This window comes from Siniperca chuatsi, linkage group LG23 (genome assembly GCF_020085105.1).
Source record: "Siniperca chuatsi isolate FFG_IHB_CAS linkage group LG23, ASM2008510v1, whole genome shotgun sequence".
NCBI classification, from domain to species: Eukaryota; Metazoa; Chordata; class Actinopteri; order Centrarchiformes; family Sinipercidae; genus Siniperca; species Siniperca chuatsi.
This window is the reverse complement of record NC_058064.1, coordinates 810,229-830,886: the sequence shown is the minus strand read 5'-3', so window position 1 is coordinate 830,886 and position 20,658 is coordinate 810,229. Positions and strand designations below refer to the sequence as shown.

General features: G+C 42.6%; 1 protein-coding gene across 3 annotated transcripts; it reads right to left on the bottom strand.

The window, feature by feature from the left end:
• Positions 1-1,132: 1,132 nt before the first annotated feature.
• Positions 1,133-20,622, bottom strand: LOC122871546 (protein NLRC3-like). 3 transcript variants are annotated; one of them, XM_044186771.1, is made up of 9 exons: positions 20,464-20,622; positions 19,538-19,696; positions 18,948-19,076; positions 17,150-17,388; positions 15,085-16,933; positions 10,920-11,093; positions 3,771-3,944; positions 2,184-3,028; positions 1,133-1,325 (listed from the first exon to the last, which is right to left on the bottom strand). In XM_044186771.1, exons 1-8 carry the CDS (start codon positions 20,526-20,528, stop codon positions 2,815-2,817), a joined length of 3,003 nt encoding a protein of 1,000 aa, XP_044042706.1. In that variant the 5' UTR covers positions 20,529-20,622; the 3' UTR covers positions 1,133-1,325; positions 2,184-2,814. The 3 variants fall into 3 exon arrangements, with proteins under 3 accessions (XP_044042706.1, XP_044042707.1, XP_044042708.1); XM_044186772.1 differs by having other exon boundaries at positions 15,085-16,930; XM_044186773.1 differs by lacking the exon at positions 2,184-3,028.
• Positions 20,623-20,658: the final 36 nt, after the last annotated feature.

Genomic DNA, 20,658 nt, shown 5'->3' with positions numbered 1-20,658 from the left:
GATGTCACCGCGATGTCATCAGAAAGAGTCCGGCACATAGCCCCCATAACAGATTAAACATGGGAGCTGTAACAATCAGAACAGCAGCCCTGCTGCACTTGTTGAAGCTGTCAGGTCGCTTTCCTGAGATCTGGACCGTGAGAAGCTGATGTTTCTCTGGCAGGTGCACACAGCTGAACCCTCAGCAGTGCAGCCTCCTCGCATATATAAACCCAACAGAGGAGGAAACAACGACGCATGAATAGACGCCGTTATATATTATTAGAGGCGTCTTTCAGGGCAGCAGCTCGATTTAACATCTTCATCGATGACCCAGCAGTGCTGTTGGAGCACGCCGGAGGCCTAACCCTTAACAACAAGGAAGTGAGAGTCCTGCTCTATGCTGATGATCTGGTGCTGCTGTCACCCTCACAACAAGGTGGGAGGAGGGAGGTGCAGCCAGAAAACAATAGGCCTGATTACTGGGCCATCATGGAAACAAAAGAAGGTCAGTTTCAGGTGAAACTAGGCAGGGTAATCAGCAGACACTCAGGTAGACTCCTCCCTGAGGGCGGGGCTTAAGCAACACAGAGTAGCTTAAATTTCTGAGTTCTCAGACCATTTTCACAATTGAGAATGACTTCCGGATGGGAGCCGAAACGTCTTGATTCTGAAAACAGTGTCCAGACGACTACGACTGAAACCTTTTCTACGTTGCCTTTAATTGTTTCTTCTAATGTTTGGAGTTTTTCTTTTATAATACATTCATCTGAATTAATTAGATTTATTGGTATGTCTTTGTATAGATTTTCAAATGTGCTCTCCAGATGTCACCATATTGGATGGGTAGTGCTTGTTGTTGCACATATCCCAGAACTGATTTTGATCAATGGCGTTTTCAATTCTCTCTCTCTCTGTGCAAAGCATCAAAGCACAAATTGATAAAATATTTGGACAATATACAAAACACTAAAATTAGCAATAACACAACACTGCATTAATCTACTTGTGTGCTACAGCGCCACCTGCTGGTCAGGCTGAAGTCAAATAGCTGCTGCTTTTCTTCAGCTGTAAAGACGACGGCAGAGAGCACACTGTAACTTCTTCTCCTGCAACAACTTAATTACTAATGACTAATTACACAAAGAGTTCAAACTGTTCATGAGTCATTTTAATTTACAACACTTTAAGTGTAATTTCTGTTTGCAGTTGTAATTCATCACGTGTTTAAAGTAAAGTCAATCGTGGTTTATACTGGAGCACTTCACACAGCAGCTGCTCCTTTCTCCCCTTTTTATCGTCCTCACGCAGGTTTTCTTTCACATCCAGTTTGACATCGGACTCATCTGATGGAGAGAAGAAGTGAAAGAGAAACAACATTAATGAAAACTGGAATGGGGGGAGAAACATTTGGCCAAAATTCTTGAATAGTTTTGAAACACGGCTCGAACAAGAAAGGAACTGAGAAATATTGTTGGATATTATTATAAGGAGCACACGCTCATTTAAAGGTCAGACTTTAATGCACAATAGCTGGATGAATGAAGCAAACCGATCAAATGCTTTGATCGCATCATGTCTTTACCACAAAGATTACAAGTGACTGCAGACACTCATGTGTCTGCATCAGAGGAAATAACTAGTCAGTCTAGTTCAAAACTCATCAAAGGACACAAAACAACCTTTTTCACTCGACTGTAAAATCCTGTTTGTTTGAGAAAAAGTTGCACCTGACTGTAAAATGTTGCTTTACATTGTCAGCTTGCATTTTAATGTTGCTGGAAGAATGAAAGAATGCAGAGAGGAAAAGAAACACAAGATCAAACATAAGGACAAACTGCACTCAATGGGTAAAATCACTGATTTGTTGTGCTAGGCTAGGCTAGTCTTAGGCAGTGGTACAGTTCTCGCCCAACGCCGCAGAAACCCAAGGCTCCATTCCCAGTAGAGGTACCTCCATTCCCAGTAGAGGTACCTCGATTCCCAGTAGAGGTACCTCCATTCCCAGTAGAGGTACCTCCATTCCCAGTAGAGGTACCGCTGTACAGTTGGCTGTGAGGGTTTTAATCCTTGTTGCTGCACTAACAACTTGTTTGGGGAGCTCACACAGTGGAAGGATACCTCATGGGAGTAACGCATTAAACTCCCTGTGTTAAGTACAGTACTGCTGAACCAGCATGGACTGAGTCGGACCCCCTACTGACCTCAGAGTCTCCAGTCTACAGTGTGGACTCTTCACAAGATCAGACAGCAGCTTCACTCCTGAATCCTGCAGCTTGTTGTTACTCAGGTCCAGATCTCTCAGATGGGAGGGGTTGGACTTCAGAGCTGAGGCCAGAAAAGCACAGCTGATCTCTGACAAACTGCAGCGAATCAATCTGAATAAAGAATAAATGATGTAATTTTAGACGACATTTAAGATTTGATTTAAGATTCGAATCAAGATCCCAAAGTTTCCAAAGATGCCAAATATGTCAGGATGAATTTGGGGAAAAGTGAACAAAAGACATCTACAATGTTTCTTTTAGGACTAGTGGAGTCATAAAATCAAAGCTTCTTCAGTTTAAACTCTTCAGTCAGTATAAGCATCATATAGCTTCATAAACATGTTGGAAAAAGCAAATAATGAATATATTTGTTATTGCCTGGTAGTTGAAACAGAGTTTATTTAGGTTTATTGAGGTGCAGAGGGAATTATCCAGTGGAGATTTTTCTTGTTTCAGATTTAAATGTGTAGCTCAACATCGCTCTGCCACAGTCAATGGACTAAACCACTGAAGAAGAAAACAGACTTTAGCATGAAGATACTCAGTGTGGATCAATATAATATCAGCCTCATGTCTGCAGTTTAGTGTCACCACAGATGGTGTCTGACCTCAGAGTCTCCAGTCTGCAGTGTGGACTCTCCAGTCCAGCAGACAGCAGCTCCACTCCTGAATCCTGCAGCTTGTTGTAACTCAGTTGTAGGTCTCTCAGATGGGAGGGGTTGGACTTCAGAACTGAGGCCAGAGAAGCACAGCTGGTCTCTGACAACCTGCAGCCCCTCAATCTGGATAAAAGAATAAATGATGTAAATAAAAATCAATTTATAATCCGATCAGATGTGTTCAGGTTTGAAATGTGTAGCTCAACATCACTATGTCCTAATCAATGAGCTTCTCCCTAAAATGAGTAGAGTGACTTTGTCATTGTGTTATTGTGGATCATCATCACGTCAGCCTTCTGCAGACATCATCCAAATGTCAGCACAACAATCATACACCTATTCATGTCAACACAGATCAATAACATGCTGCTGATCTCAGGCAAGTCTGGAATTACAGCAGAAAAAACTATATTGATCCTTTAAACAGCTGCACTGGAAATATACTTTGATCTCTGTGTTCCTCTGTGTGTGTGTTCTGAAGGATCAATATCAATGATCAGACATTATTTGTGAAAATACATTAAAATCAACAGAAACCAAAGAAATATTTCTACTTCAGCAAGTAAACTTGATCAGTTTAAAACAAACATTAGTTCAGAGGATCTTCTGTATACAGATGTGACCATTTACCAAACATGATAAACATTAATTTACTTTAACAGCTAACAGCAGACATTTTCTAGTTTCTCTAAGAAAAACAAGTCTTTTGTGACTGCAGACTAAATTTAGTACAAAAAACATGAAAATATGAACACCAGGAAATTTACAACTTTATGGATGTGAGTTATGTATGAACATAAATTAGGTTCAATTGTTAAATAAACACATCAGATCTACAATAGTAACAGAGAGTCAGTGAACTGACCTCAGAGTCTCCAGTCTGCAGTGTGGACCCTCCAGTCCAGCAGACAACAGCTTCACTCCTGCATCCTGCAGCTTGTTGTCACTCAGGTCCAGATCTCTTAGATGGGAGGGGTTGGACTTCAGAGCTGAGGCCAGAGAAGCACAGCTGATCTCTGACAAACTGCAGCGAATCAATCTGAATAAAGAATAAATGATGTAACTTTAGACGACAATGTTTCTGCTTGAAATCATTTAATAATCTGCTCAGAGCTGAAAAAGTTTTAGAAAGTAGAAGTTTAGAAAATGGAAACTCCAAACACCTGAACCCAACAGGCTGCAGGTTCAAAACTGTAAAATACAAAAAGTCAAAAGAGCTCTCATTGATATTAATGACAACGTGCTGCTACTTCAATAAAGAGGTAGTGACTTCACCTCTTAACCTCTGCCAGCTCCACCAGTGGCTCCATCTAGACAAACTCATGTTGTGCAGCCAAACTCAAATAAAAACCCACAGAAACTGATTTCAGATTCGACTCAAGATCCCAAAGTTTCCAAAGATGCCAAATATGTCAGGATGAATTTTGGGGAAATGTGAACAAAAGACATCTACAATGTTTCTTTTAGGACTTGTGGAGTCATAAAATCAAAGCTTCTTAGTTTAAACTCTTCAGTCAGTATAAGCATCATATAGCTTCATAAACATGTTGGAAAAAGCAAATAATGAAAATATTTGTTATTGCCTGGTAGTTGAAACAGAGATTATTTATTTCTTCAGAGTTTAAGAGTCGGAGAGTGAATTATCCAGTGGAGATTTTTCTTGTTATATTCAGGTTTTAAATGTGTAGCTCAACATCGCTCTGCCTCAGTCAATGGACTAAACCACTGAAAACAGACTTTAGCATGAAGATACTCAGTGTGGACCAGTATAATATCAGCCTCATGTCTGCAGTTTAGTGTCACCACAGATGGTGTCTGACCTCAGAGTCTGCAGTCTGCAGTGTGGACTATCCAGTCCAGCAGACAGCAGCTTCACTCCTGAATCCTGCAGCTTGTTGAGACTCAGGTCCAGCTCTCTCAGATGGGAGGGGTTGGACTTCAGAGCTGAGGCTAGAGAAGCACAGCTGATCTCTGACGAACTGCAGCGCCTCAATCTGAATAAAGAACAAATGATGTAACTTTAGACGACAATGTTCCTGCTTGAAATCATTCAGTGTTTAATAATCTGCTCAGAGCTGAAGACTGTAGTGCGCATGTGCCAATGTGCATGCTGCCTGTTGCCGTTGCTCTGTCTCATCTCATCTTACTTTTTCCAACTTCTAGCTTTCCCTTTTCTTCAAAACTTGAGTAACTTGTGTGTAAGTATAATTTAAACTACGCTCTTTACGAAAATGAGGGTACTCGAGAGGAGAAGACACTGGACCTGCTGTATACTAACGTTAAGGACGCATACAGCTCCCCCCCCCGGGTAGGTCAGACCACAACCTGGTTAACCTCAAACCCTGCTATGTGCCTCTGGTTAAAAGGCAGCCTGTGACCACATGGTCAGAGGAGGACTATGAGACACTGCAGGAATGTTTTTAGGTGACAAACTGGGATGCACTCTGTGAGCCTCATGGAGAGGACATTGATGGGCTTACTGAGTGCATCACTGGCTACATTAACTTCTGTGTGGACTGCAATGTCCCAACTAAGATGGTCCATTGCTATCCAAATAACAAACCGTGGGTAACAAAGGACATCAAAGACATCCTGAATGCCAAGAGGAGAGCCTTTACTGATGGTGACAGGGAGGTGGTGAGGGCTATCCAGGCCGACCTGAAGGTGAAGATCAGGGAGGCCAAGGAGAAGTACAGGAGGAAGCTGGAGTGGAAACTCCAGCAGAACAACATGAGAGAGGTCTGGAGCGGCATGAAGAGCATCACTGGCTTCACACCGACTGGCAGCCAAGAGGGCCAAGAGTCCTACAACATGTCTAGAGAGTGCTACAACATGTCTTCAACCTGAGCCTGAGTCTTCAAAGGGTCCCTGTTCTGTGGAAGACATCTTGCCTCGCTCCTGTGCCAAAGACGCCGCGTCCCAGTGGCTCCAAGGACTACAGAGCGGTGGCACTGACCTGCCACATAATGAAGACCCTGGTGCTGGAACAGCTACGGCCCATGGTTAGACCCCTCCTGGACCCCCTTCAGTTTGCCTACCAGCCCTGGCTGGGAGTTGAGGACACCATCATCTTCCTGCTGAACCGCATCTACACCCACCTGGACAAGCCGGCAAGCACGGTGAGGATCATGTTTTTTGACTTCTCCAGTGCTTTCAACACCATCCGGCCAGCCCTGCTGGGGGAGAAGCTGGCAGTGATGCAGGTGGATGCCCCCCTTGAGTCCTGGATTGTTGACTACCTGACTGGCAGACCACAGCATGTGGGTCTGCAGGACTGTGTGTCGGACAGCATGGTCAGCAACACTGGGGCCCCTCAGGGGACTGTTCTCTCTCCCTTCCTCTTCACCATCTACACCACGGACTTCAGCTACCACACAGAGTCCTGCCATCTTCAGAAGTTTTCTGATGACTCTGCTGTGGTGGGATGTATCAGCGGTGGTGATGAGTCTGAGTACAGGGCTGTGGTGGGGAACTTTGTCTCATGGTGCGAGCAGAACCATCTGCAGCTCAATGCAACAAAGTCTAAGTAGCTGGTTGTGGATCTACGGAGGGCCAAGACACCAGCGACCCCGGTTTCCATCCAGGGGGTCGGTGGAAACCGGGGTCCCTTGTACTCCTCTACAATGTCCAGTGTGGACATTGTAGAGGAGTACAAGTACCTGGGAGTACACATGGACAATAAACTGGACTGGGCTAAGAACACTCAAGATCTTTACAGGAAGGGCCAGAGCCGCCTCTGTTTCCTGAGGAGGCTGAGGTCCTTCAACATCTGCCAGACAATGCTGAGGATGTTTTATGAGTCTGTGGTGGCCGGTGCTGTCCCGTATGCTGTTGCATGCTGAGCCAGCAGGTTGAGGGTAGCGGGCGCCAACAGACTCAACAAACTGATCCGTAAGGCCGGTGACGTTGTGGGGGTGGAGCTGGACTCTCTGGCGGTGGTGTCAGAGAGGAGGATGCTGGCCAAACTACATGCCATCTTGGACGGTGTCTCCCACCCGCTCCATGACGTGCTGGTCAAACAAAGGAGTACCTTCAGCGGAAGACTCATCCCCCCACAATGCACCACAGAGCGCCACAGGAAGTCATTCCTGCCTGTGGCCATCAAACTATTTAACTCCTCCCTCTAAGTGTCAGTCTGTATGACCCTAAGTCACTAAACTGGACATTGATCATTAACATCACTGCAATACTTGAAATAATTGTGCAATATTCTCTGTTTAATACTGGTGTGCAATATACTCTTTTCAGTTTAAAATTCCCCATTTATTGATATTTATTCATACATCTATTACTGCTGTGCAATATCCACCATCTCATAATCATCTTAATAAGCTACACTTAACTTGACAGTACATACTCTATTACTTATTACTTATATTATTACATTGTATTATTATACCGTACATACTTATCATCAACTGGTAAATCCACTTTGTACTTTAAACTTATTTTACATTTATACTTATTGGATACAAGTGTACTTAATTTATCTTGCCTGTATTATGGTGTATTATATTCTGATTTCCTTAGTACTTCTATTCCTGTGTCCATTGACGTGATAGTGAGCAGCTGTAACGAAAGAGTTTCCCTTCAGGGATCAATAAAGTATTTCTGATTCTGATTCTGATTTAGAATGTAGAAGTTTAGAAAATGGAAACTCCAAACACCTGAACCCAACAGGATACAGGTTCAAAACTGTAAAATACAAAAAGTCAAAAGAACTCTCATTGATATTAATGACGACGTGCTGCTACTTCAATAAAGATGTAGTGACTTCACCTCTTAACCTCTGCCAGCTCCACCAGTGGCTCCATCTAGACAAACTCATGTTGTGCAGCCAAACACAAATAAAAACCCACAGAAACTGATTTCAGATTCGACTCAAGATCCCAAAGTTTCCAAAGATGCCAAATATGTCAGGATGAATTTTGGGGAAATGTGAACAAAAGACATCTACAATGTTTCTTTTAGGACTTGTGGAGTCATAAAATCAAAGCTTCTTAGTTTAAACTCTTCAGTCAGTATAAGCATCATATAGCTTCATAAACATGTTGGAAAAAAGCAAATAATGAAAATATTTGTTATTGCCTGGTGGTTGAAACAGAGTTTATTTATTTCTTCAGAGTTTAAGAGGTGCAGAGGGAATTATCCAGTGGAGATTTTTCTTGTTATATTCAGGTTTTAAATGTGTAGCTCAACATCGCTCTGCCTCAGTCAATAGACTAAACCACTGAAGAAGAAAACAGACTTTAGCATGAAGATACTCAGTGTGGATCAGTATAATATCAGCCTCATGCCTGCAGTTTAGTGTCACCACAGATGGTGTCTGACCTCAGAGTCTCCAGTCTGCAGTGTGGACTCTCCAGTCCAGCAGACAGTAGCTTCAATCCTGAATCCTGCAGCTTGTTATTACTCAGGTCCAGCTCTCTCAGATGGGAGGGGTTGGACTTCAGAACTGAGGCCAGAGAAGCACAGCTGATCTCTGAAAACCTGCAGCTCCTCAATCTGGATAAAAGAATAAATGATGTAAATAAAAAGCCATTTATAATCCGATCAGATGTGTTCAGGTTTGAAATGTGTAGCTCAACATCACTATGTCCTAATCAATGAGCTTCTCCCTAAAATAAGTAGAGTGACTTTGTCATTGTGTTATTGTGGATCATCATCATGTCAGCCTTCTACAGACATCATCCAAATGTCAGCACAACAATCATACACCTATTCATGTCAACACAGATCAATAACATGCTGCTGATCTCAGGCAAGTCTGGAATTACAGCAGAAAAAACTATATTGATCCTTTAAACAGCTGCACTGGAAATATACTTTGATCTCTGTGTTCCTCTGTGTGTGTGTTCTGAAGGATCAATATCAATGATCAGACATTATTTGTGAAAATACATTAAAATCAACAGAAACCAAAGAAATATTTCTACTTCAGCAAGTAAACTTGATCAGTTTAAAACAAACATTAGTTCAGAGGATCTTCTGTATACACATGTGACCATTTACCAAACATGATAAACATTAATTTACTTTAACAGCTAACAGCAGACATTTTCTAGTTTCTCTAAGAAAAACAAGTCTTTTGTGACTGCAGACTAAATTTAGTACAAGAAACATGAAAATATGAACACCAGGAAATTTACAACTTTATGGATGTGAGTTATGTATGAACATAAATTAGGTTCAATTGTTAAATAAACACATCAGATCTACAATAGTAACAGAGAGTCAGTGAACTGACCTCAGAGTCTCCAGTCTGCAGTGTGGACCCACCAGTCCAGCAGACAGCAGCTTCACTCCTGCATCCTGCAGCTTGTTGTCACTCAGGTCCAGCTCTCTCAGATGGGAGGGGTTGGACTTCAGAGCTGAGGCCAGAAAAGCACAGCTGATCTCTGACAAACTGCAGCGAATCAATCTGAATAAAGAATGAATGATGTAACTTTAGAAGACAATGGTAGAAAAGGTTTCAGTCGTAGTCATCTGGACACTGTTTTCAGAATCAAGTTTGAGAATGACTTCCCGATGGGATGCGAAACGTCTTGATTCTGAAAACAGTGTCCAGATGACTACGACTGAAAGCGTTTCTACCATGGAACACTCTTGGACGAATGAGGGACTACACCGTCTTTAGACGACAATGTTTCTGCTTAGAATCATTCAGTGTTTAATAATCTGCTCAGAGCTGAAGAAGGTGTAGAATGTTGAAGTTTAGAAAATGGAAACTCCAAACACCTGAACCCAACAGGCTGCAGGTTCAAAACTGTAAAATACAAAAAGTCAAAAGAGCTTTCATTAAGATTAATTCCAACGTGCTGCTACTTCAGTAAAAACGCAGTGACTTCACCTCTTAACCTCTGCCAGCTCCACCAGTGGCTCCATCTAGACAAACTCATGTTGTGCAGCCAAACTCAAATAAAAACCCACAGAAACTGATTTCAGATTCGAATCAAGATCCCAAAGTTTCCAAAGATGCCAAATATGTCAGGATGAATTTTGGGGAAATGTGAACAAAAGACATCTACAATGTTTCTTTTAGGACTTGTGGAGTCATAAAATCAAAGCTTCTTCAGTTTAAACTCTTCAGTCAGTATAAGCATCATATAGCTTCATAAACATGTTGGAAAAAAGCAAATATTGAATATATTTGTTATTGCCTGGTAGTTGAAACAGAGATTATTTATTTCTTCAGAGTTTAAGAGTCGGAGAGTGAATTATCCAGTGGAGATTTTTCTTGTTATATTCAGGTTTTAAATGTGTAGCTCAACATCGCTCTGCCTCAGTCAATGGACTAAACCACTGAAGAAGAAAACTGACTTTAGCATGAAGATACTCAGTGTGGATCAATATAATATCAGCCTCATGCCTGCAGTTTAGTGTCACCACAGATGGTGTCTGACCTCAGAGTCTCCAGTCTGCAGTGTGGACTCTCCAATCCAGCAGACAACAGCTTCACTCCTGAATCCTGCAGGATGTTGTAACTCAGGTCCAGCTCTCTCAGATGGGAGGGGTTGGACTTCAGAACTGAGGCCAGAAAAGCACAGCTGATCTCTGACAAACTGCAGCGCCTCAATCTGAATAAAGAATAAATGATGTAACTTTAGATGACGATATTCCTGCTTGAAATCATTCAGTGTTTAATAATCTGCTCAGAGCTGAAAAAGTTTTAGAAAGTAGAAGTTTAGAAAATGGAAACTCCAAACACCTGAACCCAACAGGCTGCAGGTTCAAAAGTGTAAAATACAAAAAGTCAAAAGAGCTCTCATTGATATTAATTCCAACGTGCTGCTACTTCAATAAAGATGTAATGACTTCACCTCTTAACCTCTGCCAGCTCCACCAGTGGCTCCATCTAGACAAACTCATGTTGTGCAGCCAAACACAAATAAAAACCCACAGAAACTGATTTCACATTCGACTCAAGATCCCAAAGTTTCCAAAGATGCCAAATATGTCAGTATAATATCAGCCTCATGCCTGCAGTTTAGTGTCACCACGGATGGTGTCTGACCTCAGAGTCTCCAGTCTGCAGTGTGGACTATCCAGTCCAGCAGACAGCAGCTTCACTCCTGAATCCTGCAGCTTGTTGAGACTCAGGTCAAGATCTCTCAGATGGGAGGGGTTGGACTTCAGAGCTGAGGCCAGAGAAGCACAGCTGATCTCTGACAAACTGCAGAGCCTCAATCTGGATAAAAGAATAAATGATGTAAATAAAAAGCCATTTATAATCCGATCAGATGTGTTTGAAATGTGCAGTTCAACATCACAATGTCCTAATCAATGAGCTTCTCCCTAAAATGAGTAGAGTGACTTTGTCATTGTGTTATTGTGGATCATCATCATGTCAGCCTTCTACAGACATCATCCAAATGTCAGCACAACATTCATACACCTATTCATGTCAACACAGATCAATAACATGCTGCTGATCTGAGGCAAGTCTGGAATTAGAAGATCAATATCAAATCAGACATGTTGGACTGAAAAACTGATCATTTAATTTATTATATGACCTTCTTAGTGTATTTGGTAGCTTAGTAGGTTAATGTTATAAAAAAACAAAAACATGGCGTCCAACATCGACGCCATCATCAAAAAGGCCCAGCAGAGGATGGACTTCCTGTTCCAGCTCAGGAACTTCAACCTGCTGATCCAGTTCTACTCTGCAATAATCCCGTCTGTCCTCTGCACATCCATCACTGCCTGGTTTGGATCGGCCACCCAACAGGACAGGAACAGATTAACTTTTGGCCACCGATATTTGTTTGTATATTTGGGAAACCGCGGTGACAAACTGGAACATTGTTGAATATTACTGTTATTAATGTTCATATGGAAATATGTACATTGCACATTTTCGACATGGCGGTTGCCAAATGGGTCATCTGACCACTCCATTCAATGGTATGCCAAATGTCAGATTTGGAGGAAAATCTCAAAGTCTCAAAAATGTCCCCATCTGTCACAGTGACTTTTGACAGGAAATATGGCCATATGAAAATTGCCATTTGGGAACATTCCTGAAGTTCGGGTTGAGATTTGGGTATAACCTGCCATTCATTTGTCCTTTCGAAACTTCCCAATCAAATGTATGAGAAGTGTCACGCATCTCACGAAGCTACGCTACATGTTAGAGGGGCCGGACAAAGATGGCCATGGCCCACTCGGGCCCGGCAACAACATACTAAAAAAATCAGAGCTCTGGCTCACCCCGTCCTCCCTTGATTGTTCAAATATACCAGACTTTTTTTCTCTAGATGCCGCAGAGGGAATTTGGTGATGTGGGCTTGTTCTAGGCCCCGCCCACACTGTATGTGTAAAATCTGGGGTCTCTGGGACGTTTCTATGAGAAAATATGAATTTTAAATAATAAAATTAATAATAAAAAAACATTGGCGACCTCTTGACCTTTGTGCAGGTCTTTAGGCATACACCCAGAACCACCAAATTCACGTCAGCTCTTCACTGCAGCACCAACTGTATTCTGGAAAAGGTTCTAGCTCGAGTGTAAAGGGTATAAAGGATCCCTTAGGTATGGGTCCACTTGGGAATATTTTTGATGTTTCGGATGAACAGTGATGGTGTTCCCAAATGTCAAAAATGTTCCCATTTGTCAGAGTGACATTTGGATTCCCTGAACACCTCATTTAAAGGTATGCCAAATGTCAAAATGTAAGAAATACCCTTATATTTTGACATTTGGCATACCTCAGAATGGGGTGTTTTCAAATATCACTATGACACGGGTGCTGACAAATGGTCCAGTGCCACCTGGTGGCTGGTTCGGGAACTATGACAAACGGGAACACATCGCCGAAACTTTGAAAAATCGTAGCTCGGGGGGATGCTGATTTTTCCTTGTGGTCCTGGCCCAAAGTTAATGCGGATCGCATCCCGTCCCCGGGAGGGAAGGAGCTAGCAGAATTTAGGGGTTTAGTTACACTTTAAGTTGGTGGAATAGTTGTTTGTTGAAGAGTGCTGCACCTTTTGACATGTTCAAATGAGCAGCACAACCAGAGGAACTGTGAGTTTGATGCATGGGTGCCAGTAGTAGTGGGTCCAAGGGGCCATTGGCCCCTTCACCTTTATTGAGCTTTGCATTCATGTCTTTATCTAACCTGTGTCTCTCTCTGTTTACACAGAAGCTCAAACTCTCTGAAGCCTGTTTTTATCTGCTGTCATCAGATCTTCAATAACCACATTCACATCCCTCACACGCTCTACAGCCTCATCAGTACTGACATCATCTCCACTGACTGATGGACCACAATGTGAGTCTGTGGAAGCTGAAAAACTGTCCTGTCAAACATTTCATTTCTCTACTTTTCATTACTCTAACAATTGTTCAGCCATTTGAAAAGACAGAACATTTCTGAAAAAACTGAAATGTGCTCAGACAAATCCCGAAAAATTTGAACCAAAGAACTGAAACCTCAGTTGAGGATCTGAATTGAATATATACAACAACAAAAAAACAACATAAGGTTGGTTCAAGTAAACATTTCTCACTGTGTTTGACATGAAACAATAATTCACTCTCTCTCATACCTGCAGACTTATATTCTTTGTTTTGCTTTAATCTTGCAGATGAAGGAGATAAAATGTAGCTACATTTAGGCTTCCATAATGTCCACAGTTTGTCAGTGTGATCTGATCCCATGTCTGTCTCCACAAAGTTAGTGTGAGGCCATCTGGATTAGAAAATAATTTTTCCAATTCAGTGAACTGTTACAGTTGGAAAGATGATCTCTGTTTGCTACCTGCTGCTGTCAGGTTCACGTCCATAAGTGGGAAAATTCAGTGACTGTTAAATGGTAAATGGACTGTACTTGTAGCACCTTTCTACTCTTCTGACCACTCAAAGTGCTTCCCACTACATGTCATTCACCCCATTCACACACTGATGGCAGCTGCCAACTGCTCATCAGAACAAAAGTAGTCATGCACAGCCTTCAGGAGCAATTTGGGGTTCAGTAACATCGACATGCTGGCTTGTTGTACATGACTGCATACCCAGTAATTCAATAATAAATATAATGACTACAGTTTAAATTCTCTCTAAGCGTCCAGATTATTGCTCAGTAGGTCGTACAAACCCTGTAATAGTAGAATAGGTACCCAGTAGTTAAAAAATATCTACAGTGTAAGTTCTTTGTAAGATCCCGAATTGTTGCCCCCTTATTCCATAACTTCACATCTTGTTCCGCAGTACGACATATATGCATTGGTACGTACTGTATTGAACACCGCTAGATTACACCGTAACTCCGGAGTAATTTCACTGTACGTTGCGGGCTGTAATATAAAGCGCTACCAAAAGACTTCAAAACAAGACAATGTAACACAACTTCTCTCTTTAAAATGAAAAGTTGAATTCATAAACAATAAAATGCACCATTGCTCGGTTCGACACACTCAGAGGTTTTACAGTGACAGTCTTTGTCTCATAGGACCAGTAGTTTACGGTGGCTAATGTTAATTAATGTTAGCAAACTTTCGATAGATGTTGTTGTGTAACTGACGTTACTGAATCAGTTCGCTCATTTGATGACTTTTCTCTACGTGCTACCAAATCACTGTTACAGCATTCAACATTATCCCATAACTGTCACTTGTAGCCACAGTGGCTGCTTCAGCAAAAGATAAAGAATTAAAAGTAATTAAAAGCTAATTCATAAAATTTCCTTTAATAATACAGATCTTATTTTAAACCCTTCAGCATAGTGGTAAAACAATCAGGTATTACCTGTATGTGTGATTATATAAGACACTTTGCAGAACCTACTCAGGTAATAATAACTTTACTGATTCACTGAAAAAAATACTGCTATATGTTGTGATCGAATGATGCTCTGATAAAACCTCAACCTCTCAAGTCCTTCATGTGTTTTACCAGGTTTGCATGTCGCCTACATTACCCAAAGGAAGATAAATAGAAGAAAAAACTGTAAAATGTAACAATTATTAGAAATAAATAGAATAACTGTCATTAACTTGACAGCTATAAAACACAACCAACTGAAAATCTACATTTTATTCACTCACAGCGTTTGAAACAGCTCAAGAATCAGTGACGAAATACAACTGACATATAATGTTTGCAATAAACAAATGGAACACTAATTTAAGAATAATAAGAATTTCAGATTTATAATGTTAATCACATCCGGACTTACAGAGCCTTTCTGCAGTTCTTCACAGCTGGAATCAGTCTCCATCGTCCCTCCTCTGATGTTCTGTACTTCTCCAGGTCCAACTCATCCAGAACCTCCTCTGACATCTGCAGCATGTAGGCCAGAGCTGAGCAGTGGATCTCAGAGAGTTCCTTCTCTGATCTGTTCTCTGACTTCAGGAACTCTTGGATCTCCTGATGGACTGAGTGGTCGTTCATCTCCGTCAGACAGTGGAAGATGTTGATGCTTCTATCAGGAGAGCTCTCATCACTGTTCATCTCCTTCAGGTTGTTGATGGCTCTCTGGATGATTTCTGGACTGTTGTCTGTCTGACCCAGCAGGCCTCCTAAGAGTCTCTGGTTGGACTCAATAGAGAGACCATGAAGGAAGCGGACAAACAGGTCCAGGTGGCCATTTTCACTTTCAAGGGATTTCTGCATGGCGCTCCTCAGGAAGACATCCAGGGATGAGTCATTTCCAAAAAACGTAGAACTCTTCTTGAGAAAAGACTTTGGGTTTGAGCCTCTGCGTTTCCAGTCTTTCCCCAGGAAGTCCTTCAGTACCTCTGTCTTCCTGTCAGTGTAACAGTGGAACATGTAGACGGCAGCCAGAAACTCCTGAACGCTCAGATGAACAAAGCAGTAGACTGTTTTCTGGAAGATCACGCTTTCTCTTCTGAAGATCTCTGTACAAACTCCTGAGTACACCGAGGCCTCTGAGACATCCAGACCACACTGCTCCAGGTCTTCCTGGTAGAACATGATGTTTCCTTTCTCTAGCTGTTCAAACGCCAGCCTCCCCAGCTTCAGAAGAACCTTCCTATCAGCCTCCATCAGCTCCTGTGGACTCGTCTCATGACCCTCATCGTACTTCTGCTTCTTCCTCTTTGTCTGAACCAGCAGGAAGTGTGAGTACAGGTCAGTCAGGGTCTTGGGCAGCTCTCCTCTCTGGTCTGTAGTCAACATGTGCTCCAGAACTGTAGCAGTGATCCAGCAGAAGACTGGGATTAGACACATGATGTGGAGGCTCCTGGATGTCTTGATGTGCGAGATGATTCTGCTGGACAACTCTTCATCACTGACTCTCCTCCTGAAGTACTCCTCCTTCTGGGCGTCAGTGAAGCCTCGTACTTCTGTTACCCTGCCAACACATGAAGGAGGGATCTGATTGGCTGCTGCAGGTCGGGAAGTGATCCAGACGAGAGCCAAGGGAAGCAGGTTCCCCTCAATGAGGTTTGTCAGCAGCACGTTGACTGATGACTCCTGTGTGACATCAGACACAACCTCATTGTTGTGGAAATCCAGTGAAAGTCTGCTTTCATCCAGGCCGTCAAAGATGAACAGAAGTTTCCAGACAGCGAGCTTCTCTGCTGTGACCTTCTGTAATGTTGGATGGAAAACATGGAGCAGCTGGAGAAGACTGTACCGCTCATCTCTGATCAAGTTCAGCTCCCTGAACGAAAGCAGAATCAGCAGACTGACGTCTTGGTTTTCCAAGCCCTCTGCCCAGTCCAGAGCGAACTTCTGCACCGAGAAGGTTTTTCCAACGCCAGCAACGCCGTTCGTCAGAACGACTCTGATGTGTCTCTGTTGGCCGGGTAAGGCTTTAAAGATGTCGTGGCACTTGATTGGAGTGTCATGGAGGGTCTCCATCTTGGAAGCTGTCTCAAGCTGCCCCACCTCATGTTGGGTATTAACCTCTTCACTCGGTCCCTCTGTGATGTAGAGCTCAGTGAAGATCCTGTTGAGGAGGGTTCCACTTCCTGTTTCATCATTTCCTTCAGTCACACGTTCACATCTCCTCCTCAGACTGATCCTATGTTCATCTAAAACCTCCTGCAGACCACTTTCTGCTGAAAGAGAAGGAAACATGTGACACTAACAAAGATTTTGAGAATCTGGTGATTATTTTCAGGACCAACATTAAAACATCAAAACAAAATAAAGGATTTTAAATGTTCTGATTTTTATAAACATCTTTAATGTCTCTGCTGTAAAACACGACAAATAAACAAGAAGAATCCTGTTTTCAGACATGATGACATCAGCAGACAGGTGTACAGTCTTACTTTGTACAGTGCTGGTCTGGCTGGCTGTCTGCAGTCCAGGTCTTGTTCTGGATCGTTCTCCACACTGGGGACAGGAGGAGTCTCCTGATGAAGCAGACTGGTCCCAGTATGAGGTGATGCACCGTCTGCAGAACCAGTGTCCACAGCTGGTAGAGACTGGATCCTTCAGGACGTCCCGACACAAAGCACAGCAGGACGGCTGCTCCTCCACAGAAACACGACTCCTCCTCTTCTTCTCTCTGTGGAGACGAACACATTCATTATAACACATTACATTAGTGGTGACCGACCCACAGCTCACGGTTTGCCCTACATATGTGGCTCTTCTGTTCACATCCTGATGGTTTTTAATTCACTTTCAAATAAAATGTTATTCCCATCATGAATGTAAATCATTGTCTGAATATGAGAGACGGTCTCTTAAATTTAAGGAACAAAACAGCTCACTGAGGTCATATCACAAACCTCTACCTTGTAACTAAACAACAGTTTGTTACCGTGGTGTTTGCAAAGCTCGCAGCTCTCAAAAGCTTTCCAGAGTTATGAACATCATCCAACAAGAGCGCCTGGTGTCCAAAAAGCTGAATTTAGACCACATCCTGACAGCCGTGCCGGAAACTGCCCGTTTTTATTCAGACACTTAATCACTGGCAGCTCAAACATCTCATGGTGGAGCTTCATGAAATCCTCCTGAGTAATGTTCTGCTCCACTGTGCTCTCCCTCACCACCTGCTGCACACCTGAGGCTCAGCCACTAATCAAGCCTCTGCAGCATATATACCTGGCTCTTCACCGGATCGTCACTTAGCCCACGTGGTAACGGAACGGCCAAGTAACTCCAGTCTTGTGATTTTGCTTCATGTGTTTGGATTCCTGCCTGAGCCGTTGTTTCCCTGTGCTCAGGCTCTGTGCTACCTGCTCTGCTCTCTGCCACAACAAACAATTCCCGGAGTCCACGTGTCGGTCTCCATCGTCTGCCAGCCTCTCCACAACGCTAAGACAACTCGTCGAGTTACGGAACAGCCCTCGCTGCCTGCTCCGCGTCTCCACTCAGCCCGACTACCAGATTCTTATTCTACGAACATCTGAGTCTTTGGGTTCAGCAATCTTTGTTTCATTACAGCGTTTCACATGACTACATTTGTTGCTATTTTGATCAAAATTGATCGGCTTGTATAACTGAAACGGATCGACGTATCGAAATGTCTCGAACAACTTAAGATCAGTGGAGTCGGTAGATGATCCGGACAAAGTTTTGGGACGATTGGCGCAGCGGTTTCTGACAAGATGTTGGAAAAAGGATTTTGAGGGAAAAGTTGAAAACTTTTTAGAGCAGAAGACCAGATGCAGATGACTTGAGAGTTAAAATGACTGAATTTCGACTCTAGGCCAAGCCGTTTAAGATGATTGTGAAAACAAACTTCATTGTTACAGTGCCACCTTGAGGTCAATGAGTGTCATTACGTGCCTGAGTAGTGGGTGGAATTTGCAACCCACCTGCCAGTTTTGGTGACTTTTGCACTCACGGCTTTTACTGCACAAACACTTTTAGCGGCGAAAAAGAAGAAAGAATAATGAGGACAGAAACAACAGTAACAGGCCCACTTAATAAGTGTTACTGGCTGCTTCATCACGTCACACTGTACTGGAGCATTAGATGGACGGCATCAACAGTCAGGAGAAATCAGCAGGCTGTTTGTACACATTTCCATTCCCTCTTCCCATATTTTGATCCTTTGAACGTCAAAATACATTAAATTTGAACATTGAACACTGAATCTTCTTCAGGTCAGCTTACAGAAGAATCGGTCTCCCATGACTCTTTGTGACTGAGGGTCCAGGTTCATTACTGAAGAAAGGAGGATCATGTTTGGACCGATCACTCTTCGCAGACAGACAGCTGGATCCTGGAGACTCTGCTCTCTGTCTGTGGAAACAACACATGTTCACATATCAATAGTACTTGTAACACTAACATGACACGTGATCAGGATTTGATAATAACAATAAATAGTTATGTTGATTTCTCCGTATGCATGTTGGGAACATGTGGGGCGTGAAAACGATTTCAATATAGATGTTTATTTCCTAACGCTGACGATGCCACTGAGGCGCTGCTGCCTGCTGGGCTGTCGGATGAATCTGTGCAAACAGAACAATGTGTCCGCTGATGCTGAACGTGACATCTTGGTTGAAGAAACCAATAAACATATTTCAGAACAGCAGTTAAGCTCTCGTTCCACCAAATGTGAGGAAACAATGCTGTCAGTGCTCAACCAACACAAAGATCAGTATCAGCTGATCCATATTCTAATGGTGCTTTAATGATCAGATAACATTAAAAACTGAATCTTCTTCAGTCAGTTTGCAGAAGAAACAGTCTCTTACTTTGTGTCTGAAGGTCCAGGTTCATTACTGAAGTTTAGAGGTTCCTCTTTGGAAAAGTCACTCTTCACAGACAGACAGCTGGATCCTGGAGACTCTGATCTGTCCTCCTCTTCCTCCAAATAACTCATCTTCTCCAGTCTGAGAGGTGAACCAGTAACACTGGACACACACACACACACACACACACAGTGTATTTTTCCACTCAGGTGTTCCCTTCCCCTCCCCTCCCCTCTCTTTTTACAGCAACAGTAACACTGGACACACACACACACACACACACACAGTGCAATAGAGTCTGTACTCCACCTGTAAAGCTGGCAGCTTCTTAATTATTTTACATTTATTCAAATTAAACTGTATTATCTTGCTATCACAAAGACAGACTTGGAATCAGCTTTAACAGCAGCAGTCAGAGTTCAGACAGACGTCTCGGTTCATCTGATACACAAAGCTGTGAGACCTCGTTGTAACCTGTTGTTGTTCAGAGCGCTGTCATAAAGCAACTCGGCTGATGAGATGAGTCCGATTTCAAACTTACTCTTTCAGGACTGTGTTAGCTCAGTTTCCTGCGTGAGTAACGTCAGCTTGTTTGTATAATTGCTGAAAATTAACGTACACATGTAAAAGTATATAATACAAAATACCATTAAACAACGTATCAAATAGTACCCAGGATTCATTTTATAGCAAGAAAACAAGGTAACTTGCATTTTTTTAAAGAAACTAAAGTTGGGTTCAGCTGCTTGAGTTGTGCGTATGACACAACAGTCTCCATATGCTGCAATAATCAACAGTAGTTTCTGCTCAGACTTTGTATCCACAGATGAATCAAACCGTTGAGTTCTGACTCTTCTTCCCTCAACAACAGAGAGACAGTTGACTTAGAGACTCTGACAGGAACATCATAATAATGTTGAAACACTCACCGTGTTTTCACCCTCCTGCTCTGCGGTCGGTACAAAATGTCAAATGAAGTCTGAACTGACTTCATTCTCAGGTGTGCACCTCCCCTCTCCTCTCTTTTCCTGTAAATAGAGAGGAGAGGAGCACACCTGAGAGGGGAGGGGAGGGGAAGGTGGAAAAATACACTGTGTGTGTGTCCAGTGTTACTGTTGCTGTAA